General features: G+C 39.6%; 4 protein-coding genes across 8 annotated transcripts; all 4 read right to left on the bottom strand.

The window, feature by feature from the left end:
• Positions 1-7732: 7732 nt before the first annotated feature.
• LOC128261612 (uncharacterized) lies at positions 7733-8630 on the bottom strand. Its single transcript, XM_052995393.1, has one exon. The coding sequence runs from the start codon at positions 8552-8554 to the stop codon at positions 7826-7828; it is 729 nt and encodes a 242-aa protein (XP_052851353.1). The 5' UTR covers positions 8555-8630; the 3' UTR covers positions 7733-7825.
• A 644-nt stretch (positions 8631-9274) lies between these two features.
• LOC128261594 (uncharacterized) lies at positions 9275-10130 on the bottom strand. Its single transcript, XM_052995374.1, has one exon. It carries the CDS (start codon positions 10048-10050, stop codon positions 9289-9291), a length of 762 nt encoding a protein of 253 aa, XP_052851334.1. The 5' UTR covers positions 10051-10130; the 3' UTR covers positions 9275-9288.
• A 557-nt stretch (positions 10131-10687) lies between these two features.
• LOC128261540 (uncharacterized) lies at positions 10688-11767 on the bottom strand. 5 transcript variants are annotated; one of them, XM_052995278.1, is made up of 3 exons: positions 11407-11767; positions 11174-11332; positions 10688-11103 (listed from the first exon to the last, which is right to left on the bottom strand). In XM_052995278.1, the coding sequence occupies exons 1-3, from the start codon at positions 11674-11676 to the stop codon at positions 10915-10917; spliced, it is 618 nt and encodes a 205-aa protein (XP_052851238.1). In that variant the 5' UTR covers positions 11677-11767; the 3' UTR covers positions 10688-10914. The 5 variants fall into 5 exon arrangements, with proteins under 5 accessions (XP_052851238.1, XP_052851237.1, XP_052851241.1 ...); XM_052995277.1 differs by having other exon boundaries at positions 10688-11117; positions 11174-11767; XM_052995281.1 differs by lacking the exon at positions 11174-11332.
• Positions 11768-12197: 430 nt separating this feature from the next.
• Positions 12198-13193, bottom strand: LOC128261574 (uncharacterized). The gene has a single exon (XM_052995343.1). It carries the CDS (start codon positions 13172-13174, stop codon positions 12293-12295), a length of 882 nt encoding a protein of 293 aa, XP_052851303.1. The 5' UTR covers positions 13175-13193; the 3' UTR covers positions 12198-12292.
• Between the last annotated feature and the right edge of the window lie 9357 nt (positions 13194-22550).

Genomic DNA, 22550 nt, shown 5'->3' with positions numbered 1-22550 from the left:
TGTCTGTACATACTTATTTGATCGAATAATATATTTTTATTTATTCCTTAAGTAAATCCGTTTTTTTGTATCGACTTCACAATAATTTTAAAGTGGCTCCCTAATTAAATTGAAACTTCTTTCCTCGCACCCAATGCCCCTGCATCGAATCAAATCAGTGATCCCCGGTGCACCTTTTCGCATGCCGTCGTAACTACCTTTACACACCTTTACACACCTTTTTCCATTCTTTGGGGCTACCATAAAAATATTTTAATTAAATTTCACATCTATGCCCACGATATCCTTTTACCGAGTGCCGGACTGGCCGGGGCAAACCTTCAACTGTGACCGGAACACTGGCATAAAGCGCAGCCCATTAATCATTCAAATTACCCATACATCATCATTACCCACAGCTCTCAGCTCTCAGTTGCCACTCTGCTCGCCTGTGGCCCCTTTCTGTCTACGGAGAATCTCGGCTACAAAAAAAAAAGAAAGAAAAATCTCCTGAAATTATTCAATGAGGGCGGTCTCAATTAGTTTTAGGCGTTTCACGGCCTCAGTGAACAGGTAGAGGTAGGTCGCTTTTGCGGGGGGCCAAGAAAACTGTTCAGTTACCTGATTCGGGCACTTGGCCAAGTGGAAGTTCTTAGACAGAACGGCGTCTACAACATTTTCCACGAACTGCACTAAGCTGCTTGAAAATGGACTCTGGCCAAGTGGAATGAACTTAGGGGCTTGTTGTTTGTAGGATCAGTTGGCGCTAAATGCAGATTACACACTAGGACATTGCTAGACGACTGTCGGTCTAATTTTATATGTTTCAAGCAGGCATTGTTTTAGAGTAAGGAAAAACAATACACCCCAAGCTCTTAACCTTTTACTAACGTGGTTCTGATACTCAAAAGGAATTGCTATTTCGATTGTGCTTTAAAGGGTGAAATGGGACTGTGTATTTCATTGAATGCAAATAAATTAGTCAAAAAGCTGTTCAAAAATGATACTAATTTTTTTGCGGAGAGATAAAAGGCGCGAATCCACCCTGCAGACCTCCCAGACAGGGATATGTATATGTATACCTTTACAAAGCCAACCTTGTTATAAAAAATAAATTGTTATTGCCTAAAATCGCTGTATTAAAAAATACATACAAGAACAATATGATATAAGTCCATTATTTTGTTAAGTATAACGTAAGGGAGTAGACAATGAAATAGAACTTCCAAGTTTTTTTTTAACAAAACAAAAAGGAGAGATGAATTGGACATAGAAACTGATTTTTTAGTAGAGACTTGAACTATTGGTCCTTTTTTTGTCTGTTTTTGGCCAAAAGTTTAGATATTTTTGATAAATTAAATCTTTTGTTTTTTTAATTTAGTATTGACCGTTTCATGGGATTATTAGTTGTTTATGGGTCTGTTAGATAACTTAAAAAATTTAAAATAAATTAATTTACAGCCAGGTACTGGTTAGTTGCTTATTTGGTTTAATGTTTATAAGGTGTGTTTTTTCATCAAATAATAATAAATAAAAATAAAATATTGAAGGCTTAAGTGTATTTGAAAAACTGTGCAATAAATATATAAACTCCAATTAGAAACATAAATTTTCTTTTCAAATTAATTATTTTTCAGAAAAAATTAATTTAAACTAATTTAAGGACATACCTATGTACGATTTTCATCTCATATCTTAAATTAAAGACTATATTTGAAGTTAGAGCCTTAAATCAACCCATTTCGAATTAGCCTGGCTAACCATCATAAATCAGCGATTCGAAACCATCCTCAACTGCTGAACTGAATAAAAAGTGCCTTGCAAATCAGATCCGAGTGCACCTCAAGTGCTGCACTCGCCTCATTTGCCGTAATTCCATCTGCGATATCTGATTCCCCGGAGCCCCGGAGCCCCTGAGCCCCTGAGTTCACCCCATTGAGCCTGCGGTTGTCGCGCTTTCATCGCTAAAGAGCGTTAACTAACCGCAGCGAATGATCAAATATCGAAAATCAATTCCGCAGCCATTGTCACCCATAATTAAAGTCCACATCCCGAGAATGCCCGCTGAGGTGGTGTCACATTCGTATTCGTATACCCGTATTCTCCGCCAGGAGGAAGTCGTAGAGGGGGTTTGGCAGGGTTTGGCAGTCAGTCGAGCGGTTCGTTCGAGGTCTGCGGTGCTGGGAATTCTCTCACGAGTGCCACTCCAGGCAGTGATAAGGATATGGGACGTACAAATTGGAAACACATTTAAATGCGTCCACCACTAAAACAAAAAACCCAAGGAGCAAAACCCTCCCCTCTTCTAAAAGTATCTGAGGTTCGGTCGACCGCAGCTTCCGAAACCTATTTGGGTTAGTTTTCGAGTTTTCAGTTACTCGCCAGCCCGGTCTCGAGCTAGGTCTCAATGTCAACTGTGGAAATCTCTGAAGCGTAACAAGAAATAAGTTACATGACTTTCAACGGAAGTTGTGCGAATGTATCACTCCACCCCGTAAAGGAACGAATACATACCTCCGAGGGTCGGCTTACGACTGTCTGATCTGGTCTAGTCCACTCCGTTGGCAACTTGATTCATAATTATTGCATTTATGCTCTGCCATTGCCTCTGCCTCTGCCGACAAATTTGCGGTAATTGAATATTCCGAGATCTGGTTCTGGCCCGAGTGATGAAGTCAATGTGCAATTGCCATTTGGTTAGACACCCAACCACCTTTGTCTCTCTCGTAATTAGTGCGTTGAGTTATGGTTTATTTGGGGTCAGAACTTGTTATCCCTCCTTGGGCAGCGTTTTGGGTGATTTTTATACCGGAATAGGACCACCCGGGTCTGCTTATAACCAGCTTAGACATGTCAAAGTCCCAGACTTCGGAATTGGGTTAATGAGGCTATTGAGGATCTGGTTAAAGTTTACACGGTTCAAAAGGACCGTCAAGTAGTAACAGTAGTAAGCTCCCATGGCTTCTCTTTTAGGATGGCTCTTTTTTCCCTTTCCGGGTTAAGAGTTTCCCCTATATCTTTTTTTCCGAATTGTCAGAATTATTTTCTAATTAATTTGCTTTATTCAGTGTTATTTGATTGTGCCATATTTCTAACCCTGAATTTTTTATTGGGCTTAACTTGTAAAACAAGAATTTTATCTTTTACAAACAAAAGCATTTTTACTAGTGTTAGGCTTAGTTTGAAGTAGCCAGATTTCTTCTAAAATAAAAAAAAAAAATGGTGGTTACACTGCTGCTCAGCTTTCTTTGTTACTTCCAAATTAATTTATTATTTTTTTATTTGGGTTTTTAATTGCCCTACCTAAATATAATTAATCATTTTATTTCTATTTACTATTTAAAATAACTTAACTATGAACAGCATTTTTTTGAGGACTAATCTTTCCAATTATTTTCTTCTAACAAATTACTTTCTAATTAATTTACTTTTGGGATTTTTAAACACCCCTTTTCGGTGAAACAACCGATTTGATTGTTTTCAAATATATATTTTGAAACACGGAGCATTCACAAAGGCCATTACGAATTCAAATTGTATCTTTTGCTTTAATTGGTTTACTTGTTTGTTGTTTGTTGCAGAGTATATTTCGCCTCAGGTGCAGACACAGCCACTTCCACTCCCCGCCGTCAGTGGCATTTGTCAATATTTTCGACAGGAACTGCAGGGCTGGGAGGATTTCGGAGGACTGGAGGCCTGTGGGCAAACAAACATGCTTAAAATAACAAATTAGCATAGGCCGGGGGGGCGCGGGCTTGGGACTACGGACTAAAACAACAAACATACAGCCGTAGGGTTTTCGATGGGTCGCAATGGGCTGCCAGCAAGCTACCAATTTGGTACACTCACTCGAGATCGGGTTCCAAGTGCTGGCTGGCTGGTTGGCTGCCTGGCTGGCTCAAAAGTTACATCAATCACCATCAACACTCAACAACTCATCGACATCGAAATACCAAAATGGCGCATTGGTGTTAATGATGCCGACTTTGAAATTTTACCGACGCGCCCACAAAGTTTTTTTTTTCTTTGGTTTGCAAAAAATACGCAAAAAGCAAACAAGCCAAGTGTCGTTTTGAAGTTTTCATCATCATCGCCATCACCACCATCACCATCACCACCATCGCCGTCGTTCGTCATTGGAGGGTCACATTCGTCATTGGGCAAACAAATGAAGGGGACGTCGAGCTGACAGATAATTTTTTTCAGCTTGTGCTGAATGATGTGCGAACAAGTTGTAATTATTTCGCATTAAGCCATGGAACGCAACAGAACCAAGATATGCTGATGACGCCGAGGTAATGGCCATTGGTTTTGGTTTTGGTTCTGGTTCTGGTATTTCCCCTAAAGTAGTTAACATGAGTGCATTGGAGCGAATATGAAAAGCGGAAACCAAAACTAAAATCAAGTTGTGAGCTTCTTGAAACTTGACTTCACCCTGGCTTGATAAATGGCTTTCCCGAAAGCCAGTTACAAATTTAAAAAGGTTTTACCATTCAAATTGTATTAAAAATTACTAAGCTTCTTTAGTGAGTTTCTGTGAAAGTAGGTAAAAAGATTTATTAACGAAATTTTTTTGTTTTAAAAGATTCCGGTGATCAGATACCGAGACCGGCCAATACATTTTTTACCACGTCAGCGTTTTGATAATTTTTTTTTTGAAAGTGACATTTTTGGCTCTTTAAATACTTTAGAAATATTTGCGAAAAAAAGCGATACCTTATATGACTTACAAATATTGTTTCAAGAAATATATCCGTTTTTCAACTTTTAGTTTTTTTTATATTTATTTATTTATTTATTTTAATAAATTGAACTTTACTAATTTATGTTTAGTTTTTTACTGGCTAAAAATGAAAGCAAATAAGGATACTCACAAAGTAAGTGTAGATTTCCAGAACACATATTGGTGCATTGCCGAGAGGCATACAATTGACGATTGACAAGTTCAGAACGGAGCTCCTTATAAAAAATCCCAATGTAAAGAACAGTTTTGCACATAAATCAAAATATCAATTTTACCCCACAAAAACTCAAGAGCACCAAAATTGATCCGCTGGCCAGCAAATCAATTAAAAGGACCCATAATGTTCTTAGAAACACTGCCAGTAAAGCCGGGGATAGCAACTCAGGATGAGCCAGACCAAATCGAGCACAGGAATATATTCGTATTAATGAAATTAAAGCCATGGAGCCACCGATTTCAGAAAGAACAAGATCGAAAAAAATAAACTTGACGCAAAAACCTTCTCATCCTGGACAAGCAGCACAACAATAGATATACATAGATACAATGAAAACTCTTTATTAGGTTCAAAACTACATTTAGGCATTTAAAAAATGGTACAGTAAACAAGCTATTACTTGACCAATGCTTACACATGCTTACTTGACCAATGCTTATTTGGAAATCAATAATTTAGTCAGGACATCTTAGAAAAAAAAATTAACATCACACGGCAAATTTTATATAAAATTATATGAATTTTGTAGAAATCGAGTTTAAGCCATTAAATTCGTTCCCCTGAAATTTGTTTAAAATGCCCAAAAACTCCTCGGACTAGTTTGCGTTGGCCATTAGGACCACGACCCAATGTAAATGATTACGCCGAATTCCACCACCCTGGCTGGGCTCAGTTATCTGGGGAGAAATCAAACTGCTGCTGCCACATTTCGTTGCATTTAATTATGCGAAAGCCTTCGATAGCCAGCTACCAGTTGACACTGAAGTCCGGATTTCCCACGTTAAGGCACACACAACCGCCTACCAAAGTCGTTAGCAGAAGTTGGGCGGAAAAGTCGAGCCCCCTTCTCTCGGGTCGACTTACAATGCTTCCGCGTTTTCCTTTTTTTTTTTGTCACCGGAAAGGTAAATCACGAGCTGACCACGCAACAAGCGGAATTATTCCCTTTTCCCCGTTTTCCACTCCTGCGTTTTGAGGGTGAAAATGGGAGTTTGGAAAAACGCGCAAGTTTTCCGCGCGCATTAACAACCCCTGGCCATCGGGATTGGGTTTCGGGTGGCAGAGTAAAGTAACCACCGCGAGACGTCGCGAACGTTTAATTGCATTCGATATGCGCTTTTGGGAATTTTCCCACGATTTTCGTGTAAGATTTTTCCGAAAGGTAACTAGCTCAGGTCAGTTCGGCGCAGCTTCGGTCCAGATGCTTGGATCGAAAGCTGCTGCGAGTGATAATGCTTCTACACTTGGAAAAAAAAGGTGTATGGCAATGTAATTAAGCAATTCCTTACAAAATGTATTAGCTTTATTTACAAGCAAAACAAATAAGTCAATTTTTTTAATAATTTATTTTTATCCATTAATTACAAGCTGTGTATTTTGTTTTTCTTTAAGAAAAGACAAAATAAAAACATAATATATACTTTAATTATACTTTAGACTCTTTTATAAAAAATTGTTCCATTTCCTAATATAGCTTGTTCGAACTTTGTTTTTAATTCAATAACGTTATTGGTCAAAAAAATAAGTTCACAAATCTATTTAAATGTGCCTTATTTATTCTTCAAATTTGTTTTCAAATATTTTAGGAATAATTAAGTAACCTTTCGCCATTAAATACCAATTTTAGACTCGTTTCTTATACAAAAATGTATTTATTTATTTTATTTTCTTATACCATGTTCATTTCCTACTACATCATATTCAAGTTTTATTTAATCATCAAAACTTCGATTTTTCTCCCAGTGTCAGTGGTGGTGGCTGCCGTTGATCTTCACCATCATCATCATCACTTATCGCTATGCACACTGATATCATCCTGATAATCAACATTTATGGCCGCTGATTGTTTTCGCGACTGACCGCGACGCCTTCGAATAAAGGGTTGCTACTGCCTTACTGCCATATTGCTACTACTGGAATTTAAGGATAGATGGATCGCAGATGGACCCTCGCCGCGTATTCTGAGATTTGTGTGACTCATAACGAGTTTCCTCTCGCCTCGCTTGGACCTTAAGTGGATATTGCATTGTTGAGGGACTCGCGATCTTTTGTCTCGCCCAGCTGCCGCTTTGTTTGGTCTTGGACAGTCCTGCAGTCCAGTACCCTGCTCTATTAATCCTGTTTCCAGTGGCACTTCTTCTTCGGTTACGGCAGCTTATCAAACAGCCGAAGTGGAGTGGAGGATAGATGTACCTTATGTAAATTTCATATAAGAGTTACTTTTTTTTTTCTCCTCGGCCTAATCCAGTTCAAATCGATGCGCGAGTGTCTTATTAAAACTGCCGGGGATGGTTATGATCTTGGACAAACGGAGTTCCCCTTCTCCACGCCTGAATGATTAAATTTCAATATGCAGGAAGTTGTTTCGGTTGGGCCTTTATTTACACAGTTTGTTGAGCGAAGAAATATAAATCTATTGAAACTGAATTATTACGAAACTTATTGCGATTATGAATCCGGTTTTAGGATTCTCTGTTTGCTGTTTACCTACTTCTGTAAAGGTTGCTGCTGAATCACATGTTCCGTGAATGAATGCCTTCGCCACACACGCCCCAACAAAAAGTGCACTGCCAATTTAGCGGTTTGTTTATTAATTTCACTTCAAGACAATTCATTCACCCATTGTCTGGTTCTGGCGCATGCCACGAAACTCTGCCCGAAGTAACAAAACAATGAACCGAAAATTTCCGCAAGAACAATACAATAACGTATACAAAAAACGATAATGCATGCATGAAACAAATACAAAAAGTATCTTTATAGGCAGAGATCTCAAAGTCAACAGAATTGATATTTTAGGTAGATAATTAGAGTCCACTCTTTAGTGGGTGGATTGTTTTTGTATTTTTAATAAATTAAAAGTAAAAGTAGAAGGCCAAATAATGTCAGCATTGGATTTTGTCAGTACTTCGATAGGCGATAAACAGGATGCGTTCATGTAAGATCATATAGGAAAAGAACTGCAGGACACTGAGGAACAGATACTCGTTCTTGGGCACCTCGAACTGGCGATCGTGAATAATGGTGGCGGTATACATCACCGTGCAAACGGCCACCAGGGCGAATGTGGTTCGAACCGCATGGTATAGCTCTTTGTAGCCGACGAAGTAGGCATTGATGAAGAACAAAATGATCATGATATTGGCAATGGCCACCAAAATGCTGAGCACCAGGTCGCCGGGCACAATGAACATGGGAAAGTAGGCGCCCCAGAAAATTGCGGCCAACATCAGGCAAACCACCACGATGACGGCGTAGACATTGACCAGTACATTGGCGCTGTGCTTCTGCTCCATGGCTATGTAAATGGTGGAGCTCTCCACGATGGCCCCAATAAGGATGTAGTTATACGGCACCTTGCGTCCGATTCTGGTCCAGGCCAAGGTGGCCACCGCAAAGAAGGTGCACAGGAGCCACCAGCCGTAGCGCACCTCGGATCTGTGGTGGATGGAAAAATCGCACAGGGAAATAATGACCCACTGAGTCAGGGCGATGGCAGCCAGGGCGGCACTCAGTCCGTAGATCCGAGCTGCATGGCTGATATTCGGATCCGGAGGAACGCCGTACACATCCGGTTCGTTGGTTCCAAAGGCAGCTCTTCGGAAACGTGGCATGTTGTCAATGTTGAGTCTTCCTCAATTTTCAAAAATGTTCAAAAAAGCAGATCACGAAATTCCTACTTAGTTTTAAAAGAACATTCAATTTTAAATTAAGAGAACAAATGTTCTTTACACGAAGAATAATTTTGGTACTAACATACCCAATTTTTGTCAATAATTCCAGAATCTTACATCGTTCCAAAAATTTTCATAGAAACTAAACTAAATTTACATAAATTTTTTATTAGGTTTAAAAAAATGTTTTAGACAAAAGTTTCAGAAATTTCGGTAAAGAAATAACACTAAAAAGTATAGGGGATATATTATTTAGTATTTAATTGATACTAATATTTAACACAATTGTTCTTTACTTGAAGAACCATTTTTGGTAAAAATATATACACAATTTTTGTCATTAATTCTAGAATCTTACATCGTTCCCAAAATTGTTATAGAAACTAAACTAAATTTACATGAAATTTAAACTATTGCGTATAAAAAAATTCTTATTAATACCACGAATGTATCAAAATAAAACTAAAAAAATGCCTAAAACATTTCGGTATAGAAATGATACTAAAACGTATAGGTATAGTATTATTGAATCGATACTTATATTTAATACTGTTCCTAGTTTATTTTCAAACTTTATTCGTTAATTCACATTTTAGTCCGTGTTAAGACCATTTAAAGTAGCAAGTTCCTTAGTAAGTTACCCCCATGTTATGGGCAAACATCACTAATATTAATTATTTATTAACGTAATGGTAGTACAGGGCGAAGACCAGCATGCAGGCGAGCAGGAAGACAAAGTGCAGGTAGATGCCGTTGGCGGAGCTCGCTGTCTCCCCGAAGGGCACTTGTCGGAGTCTTCCGCAGATGTAGCGGGCCTGGAAGGGAGCCATGAAAATGATCAGCACAACGAAGACACAGGCGAAGGCCAGCATGTAGCGCAGGTCGTGGATGACCAGGAACAGGATCATGAGCACGATCATCGTGATGGAGGCTAGCAGGAAGACGCAGCAAGTGCAGAGCAGGTTGGGCAGCAGCATCTCCGGACTTTTGGCCCCATACAAATGCAGCAGGGCCAGCAGAGCACCTGCCGCCACCAGGGACACGAGCAGGACCCAAGCGTTCACCAGATGCATGTAGTACGCTCCATACAGGGTGATGAAGAACACCGATGCCAGGACCATTCCCCAGCACAACAAGGTGATGGGCGGCGTCTGTCGAATACAGCTGAGTATCGTGAGGATGATGAAGGACAGGAGCAGCCACACGAACGGCGGAACTGGAATGTCCTCGTACACATTCACGTGGAGGGCCGACAGGATGATCCATGGAATGCCAGATAGGGCACATAGTATGGCGGAGGACAAGTAAACCCGGAAGATGAAGGCCCGCAGGTCCCGTTCGTTGATAACTATGATCTCCGGCTCATCCGCCGGTTGGCCATCGCCTCTTCCACCCTGCAGGCCATACGGCGCCCAGCGCGCATTCTGATTATTCATGTGTCGATGGGGGATTCGTATCAATTTACTGGGATTTCGACAAAAGAAGATTGGCTCCTATATGGTGTTGAAAAATTACATTATCGATGGCCCAGGATTACAAAATGTAAAGCAAATTTGCTGAATGTATGCTTCATATCTAAAAAATTCCTTATGCTTAAAGAAAATATATATATATTTAATATATTATAAAAAAATTATATTTTTTGTATTTTCCGTCTATTTTCAAATAAGATGTGTAAATGTCATATCATTTAGACACTTAAAAAATAAACTGAAATTTCAGTTTAAATAAACTGCAGACAGTATTAAGTTTTTTTTAAGCCAGATAAGTTTTATTTTGATATTTTTCATACCCAATGGCTTAAAAATGCATGTAATAATAATTTTGTTTCACACAATGAAGTCGACCAAAAGCCAAAAAAGTTTAGTTCAGTTTACAGTCTTTATATACATAAATATCATATCATATGCATATTTTTTCAAAATAACAAAATACACTCCTTTTCGTAATAATATTTATTTCTATTTTAATAATTCATCGAAAATTGTATTTTAAAATAATTTTTCCACACAAATAAACAAAAGTTAAGAAAATTTGAATCAATAATTATACATATTTCTTAAAGCAGCCCATTATACCATTATAATTTTTGAAATATTTTTTCATATTTTGATTAAACCTAAATAAGTCAGGTGCATCTTTCGTTTGCCTTTTATGTAGCGTTAATAGTCTAGTTGACCAGGGAAGGGCTTCAAAGTGCTTCCATACCCAGACGGAATGTCAAGATTGCCTCGACATTTTCGATCCTGGCCCTTGGAGTCCTTGAGATCTGAAGAAGCTAGAGTTTCTCCATCATAGAGTTAGAGTTTCCTATCGGTTTCGGTCACCGTTGTGGGTTCGGTGGAGGCCTTCCGCTCAGTCACCAGGACGAAGTAGCAGACGCAACAGAAGAACATCATGGTGTGCAGGTACAAGGTCAGAGTGCAGATCATGAGGTGCTCCCGCGGCATCACCTCCACGATGTCCAAGCGGCCGTGATTGAACTGTGCCTGGATGGGAATGCCTATGATGACCATGATGAACAGGATGGAGACGAAGGCGTCGAGCAGCTCCTCGTACCCCGTGAAGAGCTGGGCAATGCCCACGACGATCAGCGCCAACAGGAGGGCCAGCATCAGCAGCGTGGAGCAAACGCCGCCGGGCAGGAACTCCAGCGGACACTTGGCCCCCGAAAAGTTGAGCACCAGGATAATGAGGGCCACGCCGAGCATCACCAGACTTATGTTCAGCGTGCTCAGCTTATCAATGATACTACAGCCAAGGACAGTGGTGCACAGCACCACCAGACTCACCATTATCCACTTCCAGGGCGAGCCGTAGGCTATCTTGGGGATGCAGTGCATCGCGACCATCGTCAGAAAGATGGTGATGGCCAGCACGTAGACGGGAAAGGGCAGGTACCTGTGCAGATGGACATTGGTCACAAGGAGGAGCAGCCAGGCGCCCACCGTCGCGAATATGATGATCAGGCCCTGGCTGTAGATGCTGCGGATGAACTGGGTCATCGGGTCCAACTCCATGACCGTCGCCCGGACGCTGTCCTGGTGGTAGATGTTGTCCATCCCGTCGAAATCCTGGTGATTCGGGTGTCGATAATTGGTCGGGCTAGCGCCCTGACAATTGCCTCTCGGCAATTTTTGGTATAATTTTTAATAATACATTTATTTTTAAATTGATAATAACCATTGTACTTACTTACGGGTTTTTAAGAAAGAAATCTTGATATTTCAACTTTCATTAACTATAAAATTTGACCCTTTTAAAACGTTTTAGACCTTTCCATTTTTACTGATGTTTTTAAATATATATTTTATCATAAAATAAAAAAAAAAACAGCTTTTTCACGCGGAACAAGTACAATTCCTTGAATTGTTCTTACCTCTTACTTATCTAACAGGGCGGAATAAATCTGGTCTTGGACCTGGTCCAATTTTACTAATGCTCTTTCAGGAATTTGTAAAAACCATTTATTTATGTTAAATCTTTTAAAAAAAACCAAAATTGTATTTGCTAATAAAATTATTTTATTTTTGTATAACATTTTAAAAAAAGTAAGCTTTATTTTGATATTGACTGCATCTAGTACAAGCTCCTAATAAAAACCAGCTGGAAGGACCAAGTCATCTCACTTCAATTAGAGCCATTTTGATGGTGATCCCTTTAAAAGTGAATTAAGCTCTAAACTCCATGCCAAAGGGGTGTCCAGATGAGGCCGTAGAAGGCGGCGAGGAACAACAGAAAGTGCAGATAGACGTGAACGGCGCAGATCACAAATTCGTGGACGGGCAGCCTGAATCTCCTGCCATGGACCACTTGACTATGGTACAGGCAGGTGGGCACCAGCATGATGGCCATAATGAAGAAGTAAACCGTTCCGTAGATCCAATTGTCCGTAAAAATGAACATAGTCATCACGAAGACAGAGGCAACCGAGAAGACGACGAGCAGGAGGAGCATGGCGGCTTCGCCTGGAAGGACGATCTTGGGCAGCCAGGCTCCAAAGAAATAACAGAAGACAATCGTGGTGGAGGCGACTAGAAGGGCGATGCCCACGTACTGTATACTCCGATCCAACAGAACCAGAATGACACCCAAGCCTGCAAACTCTGCAAATAACACGGCCAGAATGAAGCTGAACCAGTAGAATTTCCTCAGTTTGGCTCCGAGGCAAAGGAAAAAAAGAAACAACAGGGACACCATGGCGCAAATGAAGCCGGCCATCATGAGATCTTCATTTGGAGGAATGATCTTTGTCAGGATCAAGGCCTGTATTGAGGTGGAAAAGGAGAAAATTCCGGCCAACATGTAGCAACGCCGCATGAAAATCACTTCCGTTGAGGGGCCATTCCTTGGTACCTGGGCAATGGCACCCTCGCCATCTGGAACAGCCGCTGGTGACCTCAAACGGCGGGGTCTTAGACTAAGTCGGTGACCCGGAGGACACTCAAACTGTACCACCTGTCGCGGGATCTGCTCCTGCTGCTGATGCGATGGAAAGTTTAGCAGCTGAAGGAAAGGCGGCCTGAGCATCCAATAATTTCTCAAACTGCCACCGAACATTGAAGGGGCAGCCACTGCAAAATTTTGACAAAATATGCAGGGCCCATCAAGATTTGGCTACAAACCATTTTAACTTCTAGCAGTGATGGAAAACCAATCTTTAAAATAAATCATAAATAGAAAAAAAAAATGAAATAAGTAAAATAAATGCTTACTCTTATTTATTTCTTATATCCCAAAGTTTTTAAATCAATATATTTTTTATTGCTAAAGGGCTGAAATGGAATGAAAAAGTTTTGAAGTTTATTTTATTATTTTTATTTATATAACAATTTTTATTATTTTTAATTTAACTTATAGCATAACTTCGTATTAATTTTTAAACATGTTATTAATAGTTAAAACATTATTAAACAGGTTGAAAAATTAACAGTTTTAAAATTTTGTGTTTTTATTGAAAGCAACACAATCAAAATGTGCATAATAACATAAATTTAAAATGTACAACTCTCCTTAGCAGAAGTTTCTAACAAAATCTAAACTTGACCAGGGATTTAGTTTTAAAAAACAGATTTTTGAAACAAACTAGCAAATCCGCAAGATAAAGATTCATGATAGAGATAATTAAGGTATCTTACCAAATGCGATGGCAAGCACAAATATTTTACATTTTTCGAAACTTAGCCGTATTATGCTTTCCGATCAGGGCGGAAAACCCAGCGAGGCATGCAAAAATCCACAGGGACTACAAAGCCGGCACGGAAAATGTTAAGTAGCTGCGATCAAAGCTAACAAAACAGCCACAAAGGATGCTGCCAGCTAACTCCTTTTCCCCCTGCCTGCATTGTTTGTTGTTATTTTGCTGATCGCTTGAGTGACACGCAAAGGATACAAGCGAGCAGTAGAAAGGAGTTCCCGAGATGTGTTTACTGCCGCATCTGCGGCCTCGATCACGATCACGATCACTTTCACAGACGGTTGATGGTTGATGGTTGATGCTTGATGGTTAATGCTTGATGGTTGACGGTTGGACGGCATTGTTCCGGAATGACTCAATCTCAATCAGCTGGCAACGCTTATCCTTGATTCCCGCTAAAGGCATGCAAATGCCAAAGGAGGAGACTGTCAGATATCTGGCAGCTGCACTCATTGCAATAGATACGGTTACTATTCGAGGAGTAACCCTTGAGTTGCCAATCAAATCGTTAACTTCTTCTGGACGACATGATTGGATTATTGATTTGTTAAAAAGGGAAAAGCATTCAGATTTTTAATAATTGGTCCGATGAGAAATTCATGTTTTAAGAAATAATGCTAGGAATTAAAAAATAATATTATTATTTATTTTATTTTTGACAGAGCTGTGCATTAACATAATGGTATATATAAGTATACATTAATTAAGGAACAATTTTGAATATGTTGTACACCTTCTAAACCCAATTTATCCCAAATCATTCTATGATATAATTCATACACACTTCGCCTTCTACCAACATTTAATAAGTCTTTTGGGTGTAGGTGTTTGCTTTTATGAAATTGGATTTGAAAAATAAAAAATTACAATAAACAATGCTTTAAGTATTCCTAGATATTTGTAGTTTCAAAAGCGCAAAGTATTTTGAAAAGCTTGCATGTTTTGTTTATTGATTTTTCTCTTGCAGATTCCGGCCTTGGGCTATATATATATATGTGAACTATTCTTGTTTAACACTGGCACCTTCAGTGCAGGTCATTGTACCCGTAGTATAAATTTTTCGGTTTTTATTTATTTTTTATGCCATAGACTATTCCACTGACAACGACGAGAAGGGAACAAGAGGTCGAAGGGAAAGTGAAAGCGTCGGCAAGTGCTTGACAACGACATGCGAGCGTATGCAGTGGACCAGGCCGGGTCTAAACCCCCTCACCCCCTCACCCCCTTCCCCTCTCCACCCACCGGACACCCTGGGCAAACTAACGGCATTTTCCCCACCAACTTTTCCCAGCCCAACTAACTCCATTTGGGATTTTGCATGCGAACACGATTTTCGTTCGGGAGCCGCAAAAAGCACAAGCCAAAAAGCTTATAGAACCGTAACGAACGAGAACCGCCCGGAGATTTTGGCGGCGAGGGACGAGGGACGTGGGACGGACCGTCATCCGTGGGTCAGTGGAGAAGACAGGTTGTCTCATTCTACGTGCTCGGGGCACGATTTATAATATTCTATTAGTTCCACGACCCGAGCCCAAGCCCAAGCCCAAGCCCGAGCCTGAGTTTTGGGCCCAGCCCGGACTGACTGACTCTGACTGACTGTTGTGTGTGGCAGCGCAGTTAGCGCAGATAATACATCCGTTTCCGGTTAAGCCCATATTTTTGTGTCATTTAGTCGGTGGGGCAGGCAGGGCAGGCGGGGAGGCGAAGGGGCGGGGCAGTGCGGCAAGTGCCGAGGCAGCGTATGTGGGAGTGGAACAGACAGCTACAGATGCTGACTACACTCAGCGAATATTCTCTGTATTCAAAAAATAATATTTGATTTAAAGGAGCATCTATGCAATCGTAGCGACATATTATATACGAAGTGATGTTATCATTCGCCACTATCTATAGAAATAATATCTTACGATTTACAAAGAGCTGGAGTCAACTTTATTTGCATCCGCTTGCGTCATATACCCTGCGTCTAAACGCATAAACATCCGATACCTTACCTTACTGCATTTTTAAGATAGAAAATAAAACAAATGTTTATTGCAAGGCATTACTCACTGCTTTCTCAGAAAATATTTATTACAACCAAAGGAGGTTGAAAAATAATCTTGATAATGAAAAGATTTGCTACATTTATGGTTTAAATAAATGATTATAAAAATCTAAAAATCATCAAGAGATCAAAACTTGAATTAATGTTAATTAAGAGCTTGATAATTTTAAGATTTTTTGCATTTGCGGCTTATAAACAATATTTAATAGTGTAAAACACCTACTTAAAGATTATAAAACATTAAAAGTTCAAAACTTTAACTTGTAGTACATGAAAAATTTATTAATTTGTTTTCAAGTAAATTTAATATTGAATATTCCTACATATAAGTAATTAAAAAAAAATAAATTTTAAGAATGTAACAAAAATGGTATATACGATTTTGAGTACGATGTATGAACTTAGAAATTCATAGTTAACAAACATGTAATGAAGTTTAAAATATAAATTGCGCTTTCTTTTAATAGGACGAATATTTTTCGCAGCGTAGACGCAGAGCTCACAATGCCGCTGACATGCCAGCTAACGAGGGGTAAAACGGAGGATGGGGTGGCCAGTGGGTGGGGAATGGACAAGGGCAGGGGGATGAGGCAGTGGCAGTGGCAGTGGCAGGGGCAGGGGCATGTGCATGGACACGGACACGGGCTGAAACTGGAACTGAAACTGAAAATGAAAATGGGGCTGGGCGCATCAAGTGATGCGACAAGTGCAGCAGACGCTGGAGCGGAATCGTCAACGCTTCCGCATATTTCTCATTTCCACAATTAAACAGTGGAGCGTTATGGCGAATGCTCCAAGGGTTGCATAAGCTGAGGGATTATGGGGATAGAAGGGGTGCCGGCACTGAGGTCGGCTGGAGCCTGCTCCTTAGATAAATCAAAGGCAAAGCAATTAATAATGCATTTTTGGAGTGGGAGATTGGTAAATTTGCTGCATTTGCTCCACAACGGAAGCTCAAATGGAGCTTGCAGCTAGGAAAGTCGGGTAATTATGTACCAGCAGCCCCTTCCTGGACTTTTCCCCTCCGAAGCGGAAGTTCTGCATGACTTTCCCCTGCTATCTTATCGGGGAAAGCAGCGCAGAGGCAGCTGTTACTGCATGGTTACAAGCTATTAATGAGTTATTGTATAACACCTTCTGATTCGACGGCTGCTGTTTCGGTGTCTTCCTAGTTCGTCACCGAAAATGTATACAATTTAAGCAAATAAACAACGTTTTGTCAACAATAAAGGAAAGCTGTTCAAATACACACCCATCAGAAAGTGAAAAGGTTTCTTAAAATAAAATTGTAATCAGAATTTTACAAGGCATGGACATGTTTTTCGACAGGTGGCAGTTTTGCATTTAACAGTTTACTTCATGTGCAACTGTAGCTATTTTCCCCCAAAGAAGTACGATTTTACTTTACCTAGAATGCTATGCTGGTTTAACTACTAAATAAAATATACAATACCTGGATCAGTTCCACCGCAACGGAAAATGAACGGTGTATAAAAAGCATCGCCCAACACGGCGTTACTAATTACATTTGTGCTAATGTTAATTTGTTACAATTTCCGGAATTTCGCTAATTTATTTTTCAACATTTTTATTAGTGGCGTAAATTTACGTGCTAGCAACATTGGGGTGGCTGCTGGAAGAACTTCCTCTTGAATTGTTGAATATATCAAATAGTAGAGGAAATAAATTAGCATTTTTTGTATGTAGAACATGGGCAATGTAATTTACGATTTAAAATAAAATATGTAAGCTGATAGGTGATAATGAATTCGGAAAGGAAGTAGTTCGTTTGTATCATTCCCAGCCCAAACATTTCACTTATTGATCTATTACTATCACTTTTCTTTGAGACCCACAACTGACCCACTGAAGGCCCACACAAATCTGCCGGCCAGACGATTGATTCGAATAGTTATATTATATTGTCGACTGTCTTTTGTTTGCATTCGCTCTGGGTGAATAATACTTTTCGTGGGTGTTTGAAATTATGAACAGTTTATGGGTTATGGGCGAATTTTGCACTCGTCCAACGGGAGCGAGCCGTTCGAACGGACATGCCTTGAATTTTGATTGATTTTCAAGATATTAATATTTATTTATTTTATTTTCTTTCTTTTATTGGCTTCCCTTCCCCTTTGGCTACATATTTTTTATACTTTTTATGGCTTGGCAGAATGTTGAAATAAACACGTTGTATTGCCGCTGTTAATGGCCGCATAAATTGTTGTCAGATATTAGTAATAAATATATATTTTTTCATGTGTGTGTCACTGTTTGTTTATTTATCATAACAAATTTGTCGGTATTTGTCCCGCACGTGCCAGAAATTTTGAGGCCCGAAAATCCCTGTAGTGTATTAGCAATGCATTAGTATCCATTAATCGAAACTACAAGAAATCGGTCGCTTGCAGGGCAAAAAGGTTAAAAGCTTACGCTTTCTGTTGGCATTTTGCCATATTGGATGTGCGCAAGGAAGCCGAACTACTGGTGCCCTAAAGGAATATGAATCGATGGGAATCTAGCTGGTACTAGGGGGTGTTTAAGGTGTATTATGTGATCCAAATTGTTTGCTTTTAGCTGCTTGGTTTCCTCACACGTGACTTGTTCGGTGGGGGTAATTGATTGTGGCAGACTCATTAAGTGCTATGTTTTCTCTAAGTAATGCATTACAGACAGTAATAAATTGTTGATTTTAATAAAATCTCTTCTGCACTTGGTTTATTTATTTTCTAATCGAACTTTGTGAATTTGATTTTATAAATTTTGTTTAAATGTAAAATATAGCTAAATTACTTTTATAAATATTGTTAAACGTTAAGTGCTAATATATACTAAGATATTTTAATATTATTAATATTTACTAAGATATTGTAAAAGCTTTGTGATCTCTTTTCTTAAATGCAAAATATTGTTGGTAAACGATGAAAAAATTTTTTATCGGTCTAGGAATTCTAGGAATGCAATATAAAAACTACTAAAGCACTTAATGACAAGTTCTAAATAAGACATTCACAGGTACAGGTTTAAACATTTTTAAGCCTTTTTGATAGTTCAAATTTTAAATTGTGGGATGCGATGAAAGAGGATTCCCTGTTTTATTAAACCTAAGTTGGTATATTTTTCGGATCTTCGCTCTACTGGCTGTTGGCCGACACCCATGGCCCGGAATCGGAATCGGTAGTCATTGATAGGCGACTGGTCGGTTGGCAGTGCCATGGTTACCATGGTTCATTAGAACCCATTAAGGTAAGCCAAACAAAGAGCCGAGATGCCAGCAGTTCCATCTACTCATAAAATTTCGCAGCCCATGGCGGGCAGCTGAGCGCCAAAGGCCTAAAAACCAAATCCAAGTTGAACGAAGCGTACCAAATCATTTCCTACTAAAATCAACGAAACGGACATGCCGCCGAGCTGGAGTCGTATATAGTATGTTGGTGGATTGTTTAAATGGAGGTGGTATCTGGATGGATGGTCAGTGGGTAGAAGGGGGGGTTGTGCCACTCCAACTCGGACACCGGCTCGGCTCAAAATGCGTGACTGCGACTAATGACCCGCACGTGTTCGGGCTGTACTGTGGTGCGAGTTCTACGATGACTATGCGTCGCGCTGGCGAGAATTGATTACGATCGCTGGACGCATATTAATTGTGGCAGCTTGGCAGGCAACGGCCACCAAGCAGCCGGCGTAAAGGATAACCGAAAAGGACACTGAGTACTCTGTGGAGCCTCGCTGCGCATATGATTAACAACTTAATGGATTCTCGGATGGGGATACTTCACTCTGGGCCATCCAGAGTTCGTGTTGCTGCAGGCAAACAGCGCATTTGTCGATCGTCGCCAGCCACACACCGAGATCAGTGTTTCTTCAGGGGATCGGATCGGGGAATCGGTAACGGGATGACCGAAAATTTGTCACACCCTCGAGGTTGGGGATGTCACCCAGGCGTACGTCCCCACCCCCCACCGATCGCCTCTATGAGTGACGATACACAGGCAACGTGTTGGCGATCTTATCCGATAGTTTGCTCAGCTGCCACGCACTTTGGCAGAGGTGATCAAAAATGTTAATGAGTGCTAATTAAATAATTTATTATCACTGCCGTGGGACTGTGTCAGGCATCAGCAATGAGCAGAAGCTAAGGGTTTACGATCACTTTAAAAGATTAAATACAAAAATCATAATAGATGTCCATAAATGATCGTATGATCAACATTTTACGAAGAAAATGTATGCTCACTTTGCAGATTAATGTAAGTTAGTTATTTGACAATAGCAAACACAAGTGTTTATTTTGAAATCTAAAACAATTAAAGATTCATCTCTTAATTTAAAGAAAAGCTTTTTGAATGAATCAACAAGTTGCTTTTCAAGAACTTAAAATATTCCTCAAAAAAAATAATAAAAAAAACTTTGTTTGAGCTAAATTAGTTTAATGACACAACACTATATATAGATTTTCTAATTATTAGCTTACCAAATTTTTAATTGTCATTCGGCGTCAGAAAAAATATTTTCTCCAATAACACATTTTTTTAGGGTTTTTTTATAAGGTTATATGTTTAACATAGTAAATTAATTTTTTTCAAACAGTCCATGATGGAACAATAGTTATAGTATCTTTTCCCTTTCCAACCAAAAGTCAATTGTTTGTCCAAGTGTAGATGAATTCCATAAGCACTTGGGCGTCTATCAATCAGGGGAATCTTGATAAGTCAAAACAAGCGCCAGCTTACAATCCTCCTGCAAGCGAATTCAAATGAAACTGTAACAGAAGCCCAAACCTGAACGAAAAGCCAACCAAAATCGGCCTCACCAGAGAGCCAACATGACAAACTATAAACGCAATTACCTAGACAAACGGCAGCGCGGCAACAAAGGCGACTACATGGACCAGGTCCAAAAAAGATGGGGCGGGCAAAAAGCCAGAGCCAAAGCCAAAGTTAAGGCTTTCGCACTACCAAGTTACTCGGGTTACAATGAAATTTGTCTGAGGCGAGTAAACATTGCCACCGCACATGGGTCCAAGTTGTCCAAGTTGCAAGTTGCCAGTTGCAAGTTGCCAGTTGCGCAGGCGTGCAGAAAATGGAGTTTCGGTTTCGGTAGCCAAAGGGATCCTGCCGAGCCGAAACCGACAGGAAGGCGAACATCATGATGAGGAATGTTCTGGCCGCACGTCTTTTGCTAATAACCATCATAAATTTTGCAGCGGCAACAAATTGAAATTAAACGAACAGAAGACGCGGGGAGAAGACTCCTCTCCTGCCCAGCAGAAACTGCAGAATCTCCAGCCGCAGAATGCAATCAGAGGAGAGACCGAAAAGCTCGTGATTTTGTGTATGGGGTATGGTGAAGGTATGGTATATATGAAAAGAAGTGTAACTACTTTGTTGTTGTCATGTAGTTAGCACTTGAAGATTTATCCGCGTGAATTAATTGCGATCTTGTTGCGCAGATTCGCCGGCCACATGTGGCGTCGGTGTGGTGTGTCCCTTATCAAATTTAAACGGTAGCCCAGCTGGTGGTGTGCCAGTGCAATCCGGAATCGGAATCGGAATCAGAATAGGAATCAGAGTCCCAAGGAACCCCAAGCAGTAGCTACTTGTTGTTGGCCATACACAGACCCATGACAATTATGGGGGGCCATAAATTGAAGCCAACTGCAGTTCCCGGCGAGATCAAGCGATCCCTCTGCACCCCAAAATCACCTTCGAAATTATTCACCGGCATTGTCGGCCATTGCCTCGTAAATCACTCGATTCCATTTCAATTCACCTCATTTCTCCTCGATTTGAGCTTCGTCTTTAGCAATCTTCTGGTGTGTCATAAGCCGTTGAACTGACGCGACAACATTATTAGGCGAGATCACCGATGGACGATCAGCGATCGACACTTGGTGACATTATGGATTATGGATTATGGCGCTCGCGTGCTGCTTATGTATGCCAGTCGAATAATTTCGCAAAAATATTATCACGCTACGTGGCAATCGAGCGGCGATGGGCGAACGTCGATTCAGGCCGATCCTCCGCTGATTGTTCATCAGCATGCAGCGCATCGTCATCTTCTCCATCACCATTGATATTGCGGCTGCACAGAAAAAAATCAGGTAATATTAAGATTTAAATATTTAAAACTTACATTGGAATGTTAATTTTTTAATACCATTACTAAACTAACCATGAAGAATTTCATAAGATAAATCCATTTCAACAGGATTAAAAAAGGCAGCTAGTTTTTGTTGTTTTGTTTAGATTAAAATGTTAATTAAAAATTATTGTATTAGTTTGATAATTTCAATCAAAGTTATTTTAAAAATTATTAACAAAAATGTAACTTCCATAATCAAATAAATTATCAAGCTTTCAAAGCTTGCATTCTCCATAAATCTAGTTATTTTTAAATTAAAGTCCTTATACTTTTCACTTCTTTTGATGGCAGAACGATATTCAATTAAGGAAGTTCAATTGTAGTTCAATTTTAATTATATTTTAGTTTAATTTAATTTATTTAATATTAGTTAAATTTCAATTAAATTTAAGTTTAATTTAATTTATTTATTTGCAACGTTAAGCTTATATTTTTTGCACCAGTTAAAATGGGTTGAAAAAATTAAATCTATCTTATTTTAATTAAATTTATATTAAATTATATATATTTATAATTTATTGTTAATATTAATATGTTGCATTAAT

Source organism: Drosophila gunungcola, unplaced genomic scaffold, assembly GCF_025200985.1.
Source record: "Drosophila gunungcola strain Sukarami unplaced genomic scaffold, Dgunungcola_SK_2 000001F, whole genome shotgun sequence".
NCBI classification, from domain to species: domain Eukaryota; kingdom Metazoa; phylum Arthropoda; class Insecta; order Diptera; family Drosophilidae; genus Drosophila; species Drosophila gunungcola.
Note: the sequence above shows the minus strand (reverse complement) of the source record. Positions and strands in the feature narration are given on the sequence as shown.

What these genes read in the sequence shown, in the direction of transcription:
- LOC128261540 (XM_052995276.1), bottom strand. Translation starts at nt 11,676, where the DNA reads ATGGACAACATCTACCACCAGGACAGCGTCCGGGCGACGGTCATGGAG.
- LOC128261612 (XM_052995393.1), bottom strand. Translation starts at nt 8,554, where the DNA reads ATGCCACGTTTCCGAAGAGCTGCCTTTGGAACCAACGAACCGGATGTG.
- LOC128261594 (XM_052995374.1), bottom strand. Translation starts at nt 10,050, where the DNA reads ATGAATAATCAGAATGCGCGCTGGGCGCCGTATGGCCTGCAGGGTGGA.
- LOC128261574 (XM_052995343.1), bottom strand. Translation starts at nt 13,174, where the DNA reads ATGTTCGGTGGCAGTTTGAGAAATTATTGGATGCTCAGGCCGCCTTTC.